General features: G+C 61.7%; 6 protein-coding genes across 6 annotated transcripts; 3 read left to right on the top strand and 3 right to left on the bottom strand.

Moving 5' to 3' along the window:
• Positions 1 to 166: 166 nt before the first annotated feature.
• Positions 167 to 1,173, top strand: ACA1_038230 (START domain containing protein; the record flags this gene model as incomplete). Its single annotated transcript, XM_004335603.1, has 5 exons — positions 167 to 325; positions 433 to 561; positions 648 to 805; positions 889 to 980; positions 1,064 to 1,173. 5 exons carry the CDS (start codon positions 167 to 169, stop codon positions 1,171 to 1,173), a joined length of 648 nt encoding a protein of 215 aa, XP_004335651.1.
• Positions 1,174 to 1,345: 172 nt separating this feature from the next.
• On the top strand, positions 1,346 to 5,174 carry ACA1_038220 (ubiquitin carboxyl-terminal hydrolase; the record flags this gene model as incomplete). Its single annotated transcript, XM_004335602.1, has 12 exons — positions 1,346 to 1,615; positions 1,719 to 1,925; positions 1,991 to 2,287; positions 2,331 to 2,474; positions 2,714 to 3,212; positions 3,299 to 3,369; positions 3,470 to 3,815; positions 3,909 to 4,428; positions 4,505 to 4,566; positions 4,697 to 4,763; positions 4,850 to 4,926; positions 5,026 to 5,174. 12 exons carry the CDS (start codon positions 1,346 to 1,348, stop codon positions 5,172 to 5,174), a joined length of 2,709 nt encoding a protein of 902 aa, XP_004335650.1.
• A 51-nt stretch (positions 5,175 to 5,225) lies between these two features.
• Positions 5,226 to 6,834, top strand: ACA1_038210 (uncharacterized protein; the record flags this gene model as incomplete). The annotated part of the gene is made up of 6 exons (XM_004335601.1): positions 5,226 to 5,576; positions 5,699 to 5,785; positions 5,876 to 5,932; positions 6,017 to 6,071; positions 6,165 to 6,322; positions 6,472 to 6,834. The coding sequence occupies 6 exons, from the start codon at positions 5,226 to 5,228 to the stop codon at positions 6,832 to 6,834; spliced, it is 1,071 nt and encodes a 356-aa protein (XP_004335649.1).
• Positions 6,835 to 6,953: 119 nt separating this feature from the next.
• ACA1_038200 (Fbox domain containing protein) lies at positions 6,954 to 9,350 on the bottom strand (the record flags this gene model as incomplete). Its single annotated transcript, XM_004335600.1, has 8 exons — positions 6,954 to 7,249; positions 7,391 to 7,579; positions 7,699 to 7,844; positions 7,946 to 8,009; positions 8,098 to 8,157; positions 8,227 to 8,362; positions 8,406 to 9,064; positions 9,176 to 9,350. The coding sequence occupies 8 exons, from the start codon at positions 9,348 to 9,350 to the stop codon at positions 6,954 to 6,956; spliced, it is 1,725 nt and encodes a 574-aa protein (XP_004335648.1).
• Positions 9,351 to 9,999: 649 nt separating this feature from the next.
• On the bottom strand, positions 10,000 to 11,207 carry ACA1_038190 (RasG, putative; the record flags this gene model as incomplete). The annotated part of the gene is made up of 6 exons (XM_004335599.1): positions 10,000 to 10,097; positions 10,167 to 10,290; positions 10,374 to 10,549; positions 10,822 to 10,879; positions 10,947 to 10,974; positions 11,110 to 11,207. The coding sequence occupies 6 exons, from the start codon at positions 11,205 to 11,207 to the stop codon at positions 10,000 to 10,002; spliced, it is 582 nt and encodes a 193-aa protein (XP_004335647.1).
• A 455-nt stretch (positions 11,208 to 11,662) lies between these two features.
• On the bottom strand, positions 11,663 to 15,185 carry ACA1_038180 (FHA domain containing protein; the record flags this gene model as incomplete). The annotated part of the gene is made up of 7 exons (XM_004335598.1): positions 11,663 to 12,029; positions 12,116 to 12,258; positions 12,357 to 12,467; positions 12,558 to 12,690; positions 12,765 to 12,855; positions 12,925 to 14,080; positions 14,112 to 15,185. 7 exons carry the CDS (start codon positions 15,183 to 15,185, stop codon positions 11,663 to 11,665), a joined length of 3,075 nt encoding a protein of 1,024 aa, XP_004335646.1.
• Positions 15,186 to 15,428: the final 243 nt, after the last annotated feature.

Genomic DNA, 15,428 nt, shown 5'->3' with positions numbered 1-15,428 from the left:
CTCGTTTCGTGCTTCTTCTTCGTCCTCGTCAGCGCCGGCCCTCGTCTGCTGCATTTTCGCTTGTTCTGCCACTCGCGCGAGACTCCTCCTCTTGGCTCCACCACGAGCTCCAGCATCGAGAGAAACGAAGCAAACGATCGAGGCATCAACGAAAGAAAACAGCAGCATGAGCAGCACGGACGTGGCGCAGCGAAAGGCGGAGTGGGAGGAGGGCGTGAAGAAGTTCCTCGAGGTGGCGGCCAGCACCGACGGCTGGGCCGAGTCGCACGAGAAGCTGGGCGTGCAGGTCCATAGGAAGGACACCGATGCCATCGCCATCATCAAGGTGCCCCTGCCATCTACAAAGAAAGAAATACCCCCCCCAAATATAAATAATAAATAAATAAATAAAATGGTACAACCGACCGACCAAGTGGTGTTGTGTGCGTGCAGGGCGTGGGCGTGATCAAGGCCAAGCCCGAGGCGGTGGTGGAGATCTGTGCCTCGCTGGAGCAGCGTCCCAGGTGGGACACCTTCTTCGAGGGCGGCAAGCTCCTGGAGGTGCTCGAGGAGCCCAACAACGTACGCTCGACCTCCTCTGAGTGCACTGCGATGACCACGGCTGCTGACACCATTGGCCACTCCCCTCCTCTTTCTTTCCACGGTAGCTGGCGTTCGGTCACGGCTGGACCAAGGGCGGCATGGGCGTGTGGCCCAGGGACGTGGCCCTTCTGCTGGGCCAGCGGCCTCTCACTGCCGAGGAGGGCGGCGGCTACGTGCTCTACGGCCAGTCCATCAATGGCGTGGTCGAAGAGGACACTTCCAAGTGCGTACTCTGCACACCCTGTGTGTGTATGTGTGTGTGTGTGTGTATGTGATCTGAGCACTCATGGGTCACACACGTTCTAGGTTCGTTCGTGCCACGGTGCACATGTCCGGCTTCATCATCCGACCGCTGCCCGACAATGCTGAGCACTCGTCCGTCACCTACATCTTCCAGAGTACGTTTATTGATCCACCGTGTGTGTGGTGCTGCGTGCAACAACGGGCTCACCAAGCTTGACATCTTTCCACGCTTACGCAGTCGATGGTGCCGGCTGGCTGCCTTCGTCCATCACCAACCTGGGCTACACCTACCAGCCCCTCGGCATCATCGGCCTGCGCAAGATCCTCACCGGCTCGCCGCAGCCCTAGGGTCTCAGGCCATTCACCAGCACCTTTCTGGAGCACCCAGCTCCACGTTGTTTGCTTTGTTCGGAAGAAAACAGCGAAATATTTCAGGGAAGAAGCCAACACAAAGAAAGAAGACACCACACGGCAGGCCACCTGGACAGGGACGAAGAAGACAAAGGAGAGAGAGAGAGAGATGAGTGAAGATGGGGAGGCCAAGTGGCCTTGTCCGCAATGCACGTTCTTGAATCCGGATTACAGCCCCACCTGCGAAATCTGCGACATCACGAGAACAGATGCCGACCTCACCATCCAGGTCTATGCGAACGACCCACCCTCGCACGACGCGGGGCCAGCGTTGGGCCAACATGTCGCGCCCGACCAGACGCAGCTGCACAACGAAATCGCTGCCGATGTTGATTTCTCGTCTGTGCAGAAAGACGACACCACCCTGTTCGCGCCAGAGGTTGCCCCCCCCCCTTTTCCCCCACTCTGCATGCACGCCCGCCTCATCTTCTTCAGGCCCATGTGAGGCTCATGCACGTGTTCCCACCCACAATGCCTGCCAGACCATACGCGCTGCTACGCGTTCCTACTCGGACATCACACCCCCCTTCGGCGATGATGACGACGGCGCGCTGCTGTACGAGGAGGAGCCTGCGCAGATGGGCGCCACCTCCGCCGACGCCGCCACACTAACGCCCGAGGAGGAGCTGGAGCTGCAGCGCTACTGCGACTCGATCGAGTTCCCCTCGCCTCCCCAGGACGAGGCCCAGGTAATGCGTAGTGCGCTGGGCATCGTGGCCGACTGGTGGTGCTAATGGGTGGTGGTGGTGTGCAGGGCCTGGAGAACCTGGCGGAGCACTTGAGGTCGGCCTACGCGGGGAAGTCCTACCTGGAGGTGCTGCGGGAGTACCCCGAGGGCGCGCGGAAGCTCTACCACCGCTACTTTGCGGTGGTGTGCCCCCTGAAGAACCTGTCGTTCGCCTCGGCCATTGAGGCCTGGGACGCGCTCAGCTTCGACACAGTGTTCAAGTCCTACGCCGAGTGGAAGGAATTCCTCCTCCATAAGCAGAAGCTCAAGGGCAGCATCAGCAAGGCATCTCTCTCTCTCTCTCTCGCGTACCACACCGCTACCGTGCATGGGCTCATCGCCTCTTCTCCTGTGCTTGACGCTACAGGACGGGTGGCAAATGCTATGGGCCTTCGCCGAGAGCGAGGATCGGCTGCTGAACGAATACTCGACCGACGAGGCGTGGCCCAGCATCATCGATTCGTTCGTGGAGTGGAAGTACGAGAAAGAGGGACGCACCTTCAAGTCCGAGGTCCGTCGGCCTTCCACGCGCGCTCATTGTGGGCCAGCACTCACGGCCACACGCCACACGCCACACGCCACACGCCACACGCCACACGCCACACGCCACACGCCACACGCCACACGCCACACGCCACACGCCACACGCCACACGCCACACGCCACACGCCACACGCCACACGCCACACGCCACACGCCACACGCCACACGCCACACGCCACACGCCACCTGCACACTTGGACCCAGCAGTCGGCCTTCACGATCGATACCTCCGCGTTCGACTACCGATGGAACACCACCAACGGCGATTCGTCGTCACGCACGGGCGACTCCCCGTCCGCCTTCCTCTCGTCCAGCGTGGGCGGCGCGTCGTCGTCGGTCTCTTCGATGTTCTCCACCAGCTACTCGTGGACCTCCGACTACCGCGGGCTCTACAACCAGGGCGCCACCTGCTACATGAACAGCCTCCTGCAGACCCTGTTCATGACCCCCGAGTTCCGGCGCAGCCTGTACCTGTGGAAGGGCGGCAAGGGCCTCACGCAGGAGGAGGAGGACGACAGCATCCCGCTGCAGCTCCAGCGGCTGTTCGCGCGGCTCCAGTTCGGCGAGGGCTCGGCCGTCTCGACGCAGGCGCTGACCAAGAGCTTCGGCTGGGACAGCGGGCAGTCGTTCGTGCAGCAGGACGCCCAGGAACTGTGTCGCGTGCTGTTCGACGTCATCGAGGAACACTTTGCCGGCACGTCCGAAGGTACAGTGCTCCCTCAGTCCTCATCAACCACCAACGCCAGGCCTTCGAGTTCTAATCGCATGCGTGTGCTCCATTTCGATTCACAGAACATGTCATCCAGGAACTGTACCAAGGGCGGGTGAAGGACTACGTACAGTGTACAGTATGCGGCTACGAGGTCCGCCTCCCATTATCTTCGTTCTTTTTTTCGTTCTTTTTCTTGCGCGTGAGGTTCAAGCGCCGAATGGCTCTCATCTCGTCGGTGGTGGTGACAACAGTCCTCGCGTCCGGACAAGTTTCTCGACATATCGCTGGACATCCATCAGGTCAGCAACCTCACCGAAGCGCTCGACAAGTTCGTCACCCCCGAAATCCTCTCCGGCTCCTCTCGCTGGCGATGCTCCAAATGCGACGCATTGGTCGATGCGCGCAAGGGCCTCAAGATCGTGGAGCTGCCCTACATCCTCATGGTGCAGCTCAAGCGCTTCGACTACGACTACGACCGCGACCACCGCATCAAGCTCAACCACCTGGTCGAATTCCCCTACCACCTCAGCCTGGACAAGTACGTCGACGACTCCTTCGAGCCCGAGGCCATCACCCACCCAGACACCCCCGCTCGAGGTACTCCTCACCCCCCGCATGCTCGGCCCGGCTGGGGCTGATCGCTGGAATGTGGAATGTGGTGTGAAATGTGGAATGTGGAATGTGAAACAGGCAAGGGAAGTGGGAGCGAGGGCGCCAGCTTGATGGGCGGGAAGACGATCCGCGAGCAGAGGCAGGTGCTGCAGGACAGTGTGGCGAGGCTGCAGGAGTCGCTCCTGGACCCGCCCAGCGAGCTGCTGGCCGACCACTACCGGAGCGAGATCGAGCGCCATCAGGCCACTCTCAAGCTGCTGGACGAGCAGGAGAGCAAGGAGCGCGAGGAGGCCGCCAACCAGGCACTGGCCGCCGCCGAGGAGGAGATCGCCAAGGGCAAGGAGGCGGCCAAGGACCACGACGACGATGGCACATCGAAGGCGACCACCAACAAGAAGAGAAAGGGGGACACGAAGAGCGAGACGATGGTCAGCGGGGCCGACGAGACGAAGGGCCACAGCTCGGGTCTGGACACGATGGAGTCGTCGACCACTGCGCCCGACCACTCGTACAAGCTCTACTCGGTGCTGGTGCACAGCGGCTCGGCGACGGGCGGCCACTACTACGCCTACATCAAGTCCTTTGAGAAGAACAAGTGGTATGTACCACCTCCGCTCCCCATTCGAGGATAAAGGCCTCGCCTCACCCAAGGGCCCACAACACACACACACCAGGTATGAGTTCAACGACAGCTACGTGACCGAAGTGTCGGAAGACAAGGTCAAGCAGGCCTACGGTGCGTTCGGAGCCCTCGCAAGCCGGCGTCCACCTACACCACACGCACACACACACACACACCACACACGCACACACACACACACACTGACCGCGTTGTTTGGGGGTGATGGCCTGATAATTATCATCAGGCTCGGATGGCAGCGGTTCGATTATGGGCACCTCCTGGGGATGCTCCGCCTACATGCTCTGCTACAGGTGCCACTCGCACACGAGCCATAAATCGAACCACGTTTGGCGTGCGTGCGATCTGATACACGAACATGCGCTCTATACCCACACAGGCGCGTTGATGCGGACCGCAACATCAGCTCGGTGCTGGCGGAGGAGGTGGACGAAGAACTCAGGAACATCAAGGACGGTACGAAGTGCGGGCCGACGCGGCCCTCGCGCGATTGTGTGCGTGTGTGCGTGTGTTAGTGACACACGCTCGTGTTCTTCCTCCCCCCCACACACACAGTCGAATCGGCCGCCACGCCGTGGACGTTCAACTTTGCGGAGAAGGACAAGAGGAAGTGGCGCCGAGACAGCAGCGACGACGAGGCCGACAACGAACGAGGCGCGCCACCTTCTTCTTCTTCTGCCCGTTGCTTGCTCGGTGATGGGTGAGCTGACGATCGAGCTTGACGTGGGTTCTTCGCAGGGAACACAAGCGACGATATGGAGGTGGGCGACGAGGACTGGGACACGGGGTCGCTGGACGGCGAGTACGACTTCTCCGCGGCGACGACGACGACCAGCAGCGGCGGCGGCACGACCGCCACTGAGGTGATCGTCGCCACGAAGGAGGTGTTGAGCGAGGAAGAGGACCTGGAGCTGCTCGTCGTCTACAAGCACTCGACCGGCGCCGGCGGCGACGGCGGTGATCCGCAGGCCGAGGCGATGCTGGAGGAGAAGCGCGTGCGCGTCTCGTCCAACGCCACCCTCAACCACCTCCTGAAGAAGCTCAAGGTCGCGTTCGACCTCCCCAAGATTGACGAATCGGCGCTCGAGCTGTCCGACTACGACCCGGTCACACAGCAGGTCACGCACTCTCTTCCCCCGCACCGGGCTCTCTAGGAGAAATCGTTTACTGCAACGACGCACTCACGTGGCCGCAAAATGGTGTGACGACACGCGTTTACACACAACAGGTGGGACATCCGTACCGCAGCTGGGTAACGCTGTCGAACCGCCTCCGCGATGAGTTCATCGACAGCGAGTCGGCATTCTTGCTGGAGGTACCTCTCCCACTCCACACACACACACACACACACACACACACGTCACAACACGGCCTTGACTGTGTGTGTGTGTTTGTGTGGATGCAGGTCAAGCCCCAAAGCGCCAACCTGTGGTTCTCCAATTTCGACTCGGACTTGGCCCTGGTACTCCTCATTTCCCCCCTCCCCCGGCGCAGCGCAGACTCCTGATCACTCCCTGGTGTCTGCCGGTCAATCGATGCACCACAGGTGCTGCTGGTCTTCGAGGTGCTCCCGACGTCCAGCGAAGGAAGCACGAGCGAGGGTACGAGCGCTCGCTTGCCCCCCCCCCCATCTCGAGACTGGGAAAGACGCGTGGTGGGTGGGACTGACTTGTTGGGGTGTCGCCGAATCGCAGGGTCGCCTGCGGAGTGCGAGTTCAGTGCGCCCAAGAAAATCTTCATTCAGAAGAAGGGCACCCTCCTGGACCTCAAGCAGGCCATCCATCGAGTGCTGGGCGACCCCCTGACGCCGGACAAACAGCGGGTCATCCACTCTCCCTCCACCTGGAACACGGTATGTCCTGCTCCACACACACGACACACACGACACACACGACACACACGACACACACGACACGACACGACACACACACACACACACACACGCGACACACGTCATTGTGACTCACGTGGCCCATTGTGTGCGCTGTACGCGATTTTCAGAAGGACTTGTGTGAGTCTCGCGACTCCACGCTGCTCTCCACGCTCTACCTGTTCGACAAGGACAAGATCTACGTCGAGTACTGCGAGGACCTCTCCGCGCCCTCGCCCGCGCTCACCAAGCTCCGCGGCTCCTTCTCCTTCTCCTCCTTCTCTGCCAACACGCCCTTGACCACCCCCTCCACCTGGATCACGTCCAGCGACTCTTCTTCCTCGTCTTCATCTTCGTCGTCGTCGGCCGCAAGCTCGTGGAGACCCAAGGAGAAGGGCATCCAGATCCGACGCCGCGCAGACCGACCACTGACCCAGTCCTCGGCCGAGGAAAGCCAACGCGACCCGATCGACCCACCGCCGCCACTGCCCTGAGCCAACAACACCCTTGAGGCGCCACAAGGTCGCGCGCTGCTAAACGCACTTTACAAAAATTACACAACAACTACGAAACGAAGCAATCGGGGGAGGAGGGGTTCAAGGACCCTTGGCCTCTAGCCCTCGGGATCGAGGACCTTGTCCTCACGTATGGGGTAGGGCAGCTTGCCGTTGGCCTTGAGCCGCTGGAGGACCTCCATGCGCTTGCGGTTGATGGCGCCGCGGTACTTGGCCTCCCACGCGCTCTCCTCCTCCACAAAGTACTGGTCGTAGGGTCGCGGACCCACGAGGCCGGCGTGCGGACTTCGCACCGGCAGGCCGTTCGGGCCGACGAACTGGCCGTGGTTGGCCACTCGCTGGTCCCGCAGCCACAGGCCCACGTACTTGGTCCCGTCCTCCCACGTCATCACCCCTGTCGGTGTCCACTCTTCGTCAGAACAACACACACGCACACGACACACACACACGACACACACGACACACACACACGACACACACGACACACACGACACACGACACTCTGCAAACCACCGGGGGGGGGGTGTTGTGGTACCTTGTCCGTGTCGATAGCCGTCCTCCCAGTGGCCGGTGTAGGCGCACCCTTCGTGTCCGAAGTAGTAGGTGCCCACGCCCTCCTTCTTGTTGTAGTCCCACTGTCCCTCGTAGCGCCGCCCGTCGAGCCACGTGTACACCCCGTAGCCGTGGTGGCACCCATTGCTCCACTCGCCCTCGTATCTGCTCCCTGCGCAGCGCATCAACCCCACACGTTTCGTTTGAGCACACACACGCCCACACACGCACACTACACGCACACGCACCACCGCACACACGCACACGCGCACACGGGGAACTCGGTGGTACCGTTGGGCCAGCTGTAGGTGCCCTTGCCTGTTCGCTTGCCGGCGACCCAGTCGCCTTCGAACACGTCTCCGTCGGGCCACGTGCGCACGCCGTAGCCGTCGCGGTGGCCTCCGCGCCAGAAGCCCTCGTACTTGTTGCCGTCGGCCCTGTGTTCACCCACCACCCCCACCACCCACCACCCACCAAGAGAGGTTAGCGCACAAGCGAGAGAAGCGCACCGCGGCGGCGTAACAGCGTCAATCTATACCAGCGGTAGACGCCGTAGCCCTCGTGAAGGCCCTCCCGCCACTGGCCCTCGTAGTAGGCACCGTCTGCCAGAGGGAACGAAACGACGTGTGTTATCAAAACGGAGACGCATGTCAACGGGAGGGGCGCGGTGCGTGCGGTGAGGCGCTGTACCCGGCCACTTGTAGACACCAAAGTGCATCTTGCCGTTCTTCCATTCGCCCTCGTAGAACTCTGCGTGCGATGCGATGGTGGTGAGAGCCGCCCAGAGGGGGAGGAGGAGGGCGTGGCTGGGCCTGGTACCGTTCTCGCCCCAGACCTTGGTGCCGAGGCCCTCGGGCTTGCCGTCCTTCCACTCGCCCTCGTAGTACGACCCACCGCTCCACGTGTACCGCCCCACTCCGGTCACCTTGTCCGTGTGCGGTTGCAGCAGAATGGTCTGCGCACACGCACACGCACACGACACGACACGACACACGCACGTGATTAGGCCAGTCGCGCCGAGCGAGGGCGAGGGCGGGAGCCGGTACGGTCTTGCATCGGTAGACCCACTTCCAATCGCGGGCGGCAGGCTTCCGCAGGTCGTAGGTCTGCATCTGGGCCTTCATCTTCCGCCTCCTCTCCTCCGCCGGCCCCGCCGCCGACCTCGTCTTCCTCCTGCCCACGCCCGCCGCCACCACCGCCGCCGCCCCCGACGCCGCCTCCTCCTTCTCGGCACAGCCGCACTCGTAGTCGCCGTCGCCCTCGTCGCCCTCGCCGTCGTCATGGGCTCCGTCGTCGTCGTCGTGGGCCATCAGTGGGCGGCTGCTGCTGCTGCTGCCAGTCGCGTCGGGGGCGTCGGGCTTGTCTTCCATCTCCATCTGCTCGCCCTCCTGGGCTGCGGCCTCGTCGGTGCGCCCGTGCTTGCAGCCGAGGCCGTGGCTGCTGTCGGCCGCGCCGGCGTGGCTGCTGAGGCGTCGCTTGAGCTGGGCCTCGCGGCGCTCGTCGTGGGCCTGCTTGCGCCAGCGCTCGGCCCGCTCGCGCTTGACCAGGCGCTTGGTCATCATGAACCACAGGTAGTCGTCCTTCGTCAGCCGCAGCAGCCGCTTGCACGCCTGCCCGCTCTCCTCCACCTCCCGCCCGTCCAAGTGCGACAGCACTCCTACACGCGGCGCATAGTCGTGGCAACACGGCGAGCGTGTGCGGTGTTGTGGTGAGTCGTGTGCGTGTGCGTGTGCGTGTGCGTGTCGTGTGTGCGGAGAGGGAGTGGTACGTAGAAGAATCTCGTCGGGGAAGGAGAGCAGGTGGAGACCTTCCAAAGAAGGGGTCGAGGTGGTCGAAGTCGAAGAAGAAGATGATGAAACTGGCGTGAAGGAGGGAGATGCCCGACGACAGAGGGGAGAAGAGTCGTGGCCCTCGCTCGGGTCGGAGCCGGCTTCGTCGACCATGGCCTCGTGGTGCGACGTGGGGGTGGGGGGCAGAAGGGAGAGAAGGCGAGGAGAAAGGGGACAACGATCGCGGAAGGATGAAATGCTTGCCGTGGAGTCGAAAGAAAGCGAGGGCGAGCAGGCACGCCAAGTCGGCGCTGGGCTGGGGCTGGCAGCGGTGGGGGCGATTTTGGCCTCCTCGATCCGATGTGAAGAGGAGATAGAAGAATGTTCGAAGGAAGCCATCTCCTGATCCTCCTCTTCCATCATCATCCCTCGGCCCAAGGCAAGGAGATGCACTCGTACTCTCGTGCAGCCGCGGGACACAACAGCCGCACTCCAAGTCTCGCGTATTGCTGATAGACTCGACGCCTCGTGTGAGGTCTCGGTATCTGTGTGACGCGAACAGTTTGCTTTCCATTTCGTCGCTGCATTCCGTTCATTCAGCCGACACACCGAACACGAGGCCGCGCGGTGGGGGCTTGTGTGTTGTTGTATTGCACGCAAAGGGACAAGGCCTTCACGAACCAAAAAAAAATGAGGTTGAAGCTGCCGTGTGCCAAGGGCACCTCCCGCGAGGTGCACTACCCTCTTTTCTCTCTCTTTCCTTCTCTCCTCGGTGCTCTCGGTGACGCTTGACTTCGTCGTGCGTCTCCACTATACTCTTCGTCTATACAAGGCTGCAGTTCTTCTTCTTTTTCTTCTTATCGGACTTCTCGACCGGCGGTCCGGCCTCCTTCCTCGCCTGCATCACCTCGCGCACAAGCGCTGTGTCGAGGAAAGGGCCAAACGATCAGCGTGTACACCGTGTGTGCGCGCGCGGGTTGGGGAACGCACTGATGAACATCTCCTCGACGTTGATCTTCTTCTTCGCCGAGGCCTCCATGAACTGCGCATTGAGCTGCTTGGCCAACTCCTCGCCCTCCTCCTTCGTCACCTTCCTCTCGTCCTCCAAGTCCGTCTACGGCGCAAGGGCAAGGCCGCGGTTAAGAACCGCCCACGACAAGATCACGGTCGTGGGCCACGTCTGGTGCACCAAGGTACCTTGTTGCCGACGAGGACAAAGGGTATCCGGCTGCCGCTGTCCTTGACGCGCTTGATGGCGCTGTGGAAGATCTTGACCTCGTCGTAGCTGCTGCGGAGGATGATGGAGTACACGCACAGGAAGCCATCGCCCGTCCTGTAGTACTGGTCCCTGATGGCCGAGAAGTCGTCTTGCCCTGCACGTTTGCCAAACGGTTTGCCCCCCCCCCCAACGAGTCGTTAGCGACCAAAAGTGGACCCAGCCCCAACGTGGCCAACCCAGCCATGAACATGCCCGCCTACTTCCCGACCACACGTCATAGATCAAGGGTGTGAACAGTGCGATACTGGTACCCGGCGTCTCCCAGTTCGCGTTCATGCAATTTTATATAATTTCCTTTTCACGAGGTTGCAGTGCTTCTTGATGTTCACGAGGAGGCGGACGGGGGGGGACGGTGGTTGCGCGTACCGGCTGTGTCGAAGATGTCGAGAATGCACTCGCTGCCATCAATGGTAATTTGTTTTCTCTGTTGGCAAATTGAGATTAGCAAACGCACGCGCCTCGAAAAAGCGCAAATGGGAAGGATGCCGTACGTAGCTGTCCTCTAGTGTGGGATCGTACCTGCACGCGCGAGAAAGAATCCAACGTGCACGCGATAAGGAAGAATTAGTGATGAAAATCGGGAGTAGCGATTCGAAGGCGAAGTCGAAAAGAACGAAAAAGGCAACCCAAACGAGTTTGCTGTTTTGCACGTACTCTTCGATGAATCGATCTGCGATGAACTGGATGGTGAGGCAACTCTTGCCCACACCTCCCACGCCAACAACCACCAATCTGTAGACGTGATGCGACATCTCGCTCGTAGGAGTTAAATCAATTGATCGAACGCGGAAATGGACCAAAGTAATAGATTCAGATCGCCGTCGATTTGCTGTCTCTCGATCTCTTCGGGTGTTCTGTCTTTCTCGCTTTTCTGCCTCGCAAACGAACAACAACCCCAACGTGTCTGCTCTACCGTCGCCCAACCAGGCCCGGCCTTAGGCGAAATCGTGGTAGCTTTAATAGTTCTACCACCAATGGCCGTGTTGCCTGTTCATGCATTGGCGCAAGGACGGATCCGTTCGGGAACCAAAGAGTGGTCGGTGTGCATGTCTCTTTCCAAACGAGAGCTCTCTTGGGGGAGTCGTGGTTGTAGTGTACACTCTTGGCGACGCAACTGGGAACTGGCTGTAGGGCGTCGCCGTGTTCGAGAGACCTGGGCAGCGTCAGGCGTGTCACGGGCAACAGGCGTTGGTGATCGTTGTGCGCCTCAGAACATGGAGCCCACCTTGGCGATGCCTTCCTGTGCTCGGGCCTTGACGGTGTCCTCAGCGTCGTCGTCGTCGTCATCGGACGAAGAGTCTCCTGCGTCCGACGAGGCCGCGGCGGCGGTGGCGGCCTTGTGCTTCTGGAGGAGGTCGGCCACGTCGTTGGGGAGCGCGGTGGTCTGCTTTCGCCTGTCGGCGTCATTGAGCATGGCACGGTCGTCCGCAGCCTCGCTGGGGTCTTCCCCCGACGTTCCAGCGTTGCTGTCCTGATCGCCGGTGACAATGGCGCGCTGCCGCTCCTTCCTGTCCGCCTCCATGCGCTGCGCCGTCTTCCCCGACGCCTCTCGCAGCGCCTGCATCCACAAATTCCTGCGCGCCAAAGCCGGCGGGCGGCCCTATTGAGCACGGCTGCGCACGGATGGCATGACCACAAGCCAGGCTGAGGGCGGACGAACCTTTCCTCTTCGTCCTTGGCCTGGAATTCGAAGACTCGCATGATGGTCTTGATCTTGAACACGTTGGGCGACCCGCCGTTTTCGTCGTCGGTGACGGAGACGACCTGCTCCATTGACACGGAGCCCTGCGGCAGCCGGTTCTCCTGTGTGCCGTGTCGTGTGCCGTGTGTGTGTCGTGTGAGCGTGCATGGCGCTGTGTTCCCTTGGCCGAAACCTAGGCATGGGGGTGCGGGTGGCGGACCTTGGAGCGGTAGTAGTACAGCTTGACGATGTCCCGCTGGCGCTTCTTGAGCACGCAGTACCGCTTCTGCCACGACTTGTGGAAGGCGGGACTTCGCTTGGCGATCACGCCCTGTTGTTGTCCAAACAGTGACCAACAGTTGAGTCCCAAACCCGAAGCGAAGGCGCGGCCCTTGCGCTGACGACGCGGTCACGTGCTTACCTCAAAGATGGGCGCTTCCACTTGGAAGCTGAGCCTGATCGACCCGAGCTTGATGCTGTCGCCGACGGTGAGAGGGACCTTGCCGGTCACCACCTTGTCGTTCACCCTCGTCCCGTGCGTCGAGTTCAGATCACTGCAGAGTATTCGGGAGAGTCGTTACACGTGTGCGCGCTCATAGTCAGGTCGGGCGAGGGTCCAGCATGGTACCGAATGAACGCCGTTCCGTTCTTGAGGGTGATAGTGGCGTGCTTGCGGGACACGCTCGCCGCCTTCAGCACGATCTGGACGTCCCCTCGGCCTACGAAGACGTGCCGCGTTGGTGGTGAGCGCCCAGCCCAGAGAAAGTGGGAGACGGAGGGAGGGTTACCCAGTGTGTTGTTGCCCTCGGCCAGCTTGTAGGTCCGCTTCGCCGACACGAGTGACGCGCTGCCGAAGCGGCTGAACTTGACGCCACCGGCGGCGCTGGCCGGCTCGTCCCGCTTCAAGGCCGGAGACGCGATGATGACCGAGGAAGAGGCCTGCGGGTCGTCCTTCGACGACTTGCTCCGCGCTCGCGTGTCGTCCTCGCCGCCGCTGCCGCCGCCGCCGGTGCTGATCTTCGAGCCCAGGGGCACGTCGCCGGCGGATTTAGAGAGCGGCTTGGTCGATTTCTTCAGGTCACTGCTCGTGCTCTTGGCCAGCAGCTTCTTGGCGTCTTCGTCGTCCGACCCTCCGTCTTCGTACTCGCTGGCCTCGTCCTCTTCCTTGCCTTGCACCTCCTCTTCCTCTTCTTCTTCCTCCTCCTCTTCCTCTTCCTCTTCGTCATCGCTTTCCACCGCTTCGTTCTTTCCTTCCTTGTCCTCCTTCTCGCTTTCTTTCGCGTCGTTGCTGTTGCTCCTCGGCTTCGTCGCGGCACCCAGCGTTTCCTTCCCGTCGAACGGGACTACGGGGTCGGCAGATCGAGGGCCGGAGCTGGTGGAGGTCGTGGTGGTCGAAGCTTCCGCGGGTGGGCGCTTGGCGAGCTGGGACTTGAAGGGAGCGAGCCGTCGGTCGAGAAGGGACTTGCGGTGGTCGGCCTTCATCCTCTCCTTGGGCGGGGCCGCACGAAGCCAGCTCGAACTCATCGTTTCCGCCTTGGGTCTCCCCACCCTCGGCTCCTCGACCACCTCTCCCGCTTCCGCTTCCTCTTCCTTCTCGCTTTGCTTCGCGCCCTTGCTGTCGTCTTCGTTTTCGTTCTTTTTGTCGCCTTCGTTCTCCGTTCGCTTCATGGCGATCGCCTTGCCCGGACCGAACGTGATGCTCCTCGGGCTGTGTGCGATCTTCTTGGCGAGCGTCGGCTGGTGCTCTTCGACGCGCTCCCCGTCGACAATGACCTCCTCCATCGGCACCGGAACCGGCATCGGCACGGGGACCGGCACTGCCATGGCCATGATCGGCGCCGGCATGGCCACGGGCTTCACCGAGACCGAACGCAGCAGCGGGAGCGTGCCAAGCTGCACCGGCCCCGCGGCCGCTTGCTCCTGCGGATGCGGCTGCGGTTGCGGCTGCGCGGTGGCGACGGGGACCGACGGGGACCGGAGCGTAGTCGCTCGACGCCGTGGTGACGGGCGAGGGCATCGGCTGGAACTGGGCCGCGGTCGGGAGTGCGCCCGAAGAGGCGGCCATCGAGGGCGAGCGCGAGCCCGCGGCCAGCGGAGCCGCAGCCGCAGCTTGCGTGTGATCGGCTGCCGAGGCGGCGGTTGCGGTAGTGCTCACGCTCTTGCCGCTGTCGCTCGGCTTCGTGGCCCTGGCCGCCGTCGTTGTCACGTCGTCGCTGCTCCCTCTCGGGCTGGTGTCCCTGGACCCCGCTCTGCCACCGGTGGCGGCGCCGTTGCCCTCGCCCATGATCTCGCGCTGGCGCTGCGCCTTCTTCTCCTCGACGGCCCGGCGGATGCGCTCCATCTCCTTGTCCATCTGCGGGTTCCTGGACTTGCGCGTCGGAGTCGTCGCGTCTTTCCTCAGGCTCTCCCGCGCGAGCCGCGTGGTGCGCCCCGGCGAACCGGCCGCCGATGGTTCGTCTTTCTTCGCTTCGCTTGGCGAGTGCGACGGTGCGGCCACGACGGTGCTGGTGCTGGTACTGTCTTCGGGGCTCTTGCGGGGCTCGTCGAGACTGGACCGGGAAGGATTCTCGGCGGAAATAACCTTCTCTTTTTCTTTCTTGCCGCTCACGAAGAGGTGGATGAGCTTGTCCACTTCCACCTCGTCCTCCCCTTTCGATCCCTCCCCACTCGGACCGGCTTCGATCTTAGTCGCGTTTTCGCTGTCGCTTTCGCTCTTTTTTAGGTCCGAGAACGAAGTCGAGGTAGAAGTGCCCGCCTTCGTCTTGTTCTGCTCCTCATCGGCAAGGTACTTGGCGAGATGCGGGTGATTCTGCAACATGGGGTCCTTGAGCATCGGTCCCAGGTCGCCCATGATTTGCGCCAGCATTTGCGTCGCCGATCTTGACGATTTCATCATGGCCGATGCCGACGAAGCCTCCAAATCTTCGCCCTTGGCCCCTTCGCCTTGCTTAAGCTCCTCGTAGATCTGTCTCATCTCGCGCTCCATCGATTCCATGTCCATCGAAGCGGTGTTCGGCAGCCCAGGCCCTCCCGCCTTGTAGTCGCCCATCTTTCGATCTTCGATCTTCTCTCTGGTGCAGTCGAACCAAGCTTCTTTCTGTTGGCCAAATTACGTGGGCTTCGCCATTTGGGGCGAGACCCAGGAAATTTCTGTCCATCAAAAGTTCAAAAAAAAGTGTTCAACTTTCGGCCGTTCATCTTTTTTTTCCCACGATAAGAACGCGGCTGCACGTCCTGGCAAGTGAGTGCGCCTGTGGGTGCGGCCCGGCTCACCTGCGCGGCTGCCAAAGAA

Source organism: Acanthamoeba castellanii (assembly GCF_000313135.1).
Source record: "Acanthamoeba castellanii str. Neff unplaced genomic scaffold scf7180000084568, whole genome shotgun sequence".
NCBI classification, from domain to species: domain Eukaryota; phylum Discosea; order Longamoebia; family Acanthamoebidae; genus Acanthamoeba; species Acanthamoeba castellanii.
Note: the sequence above shows the minus strand (reverse complement) of the source record. Positions and strands in the feature narration are given on the sequence as shown.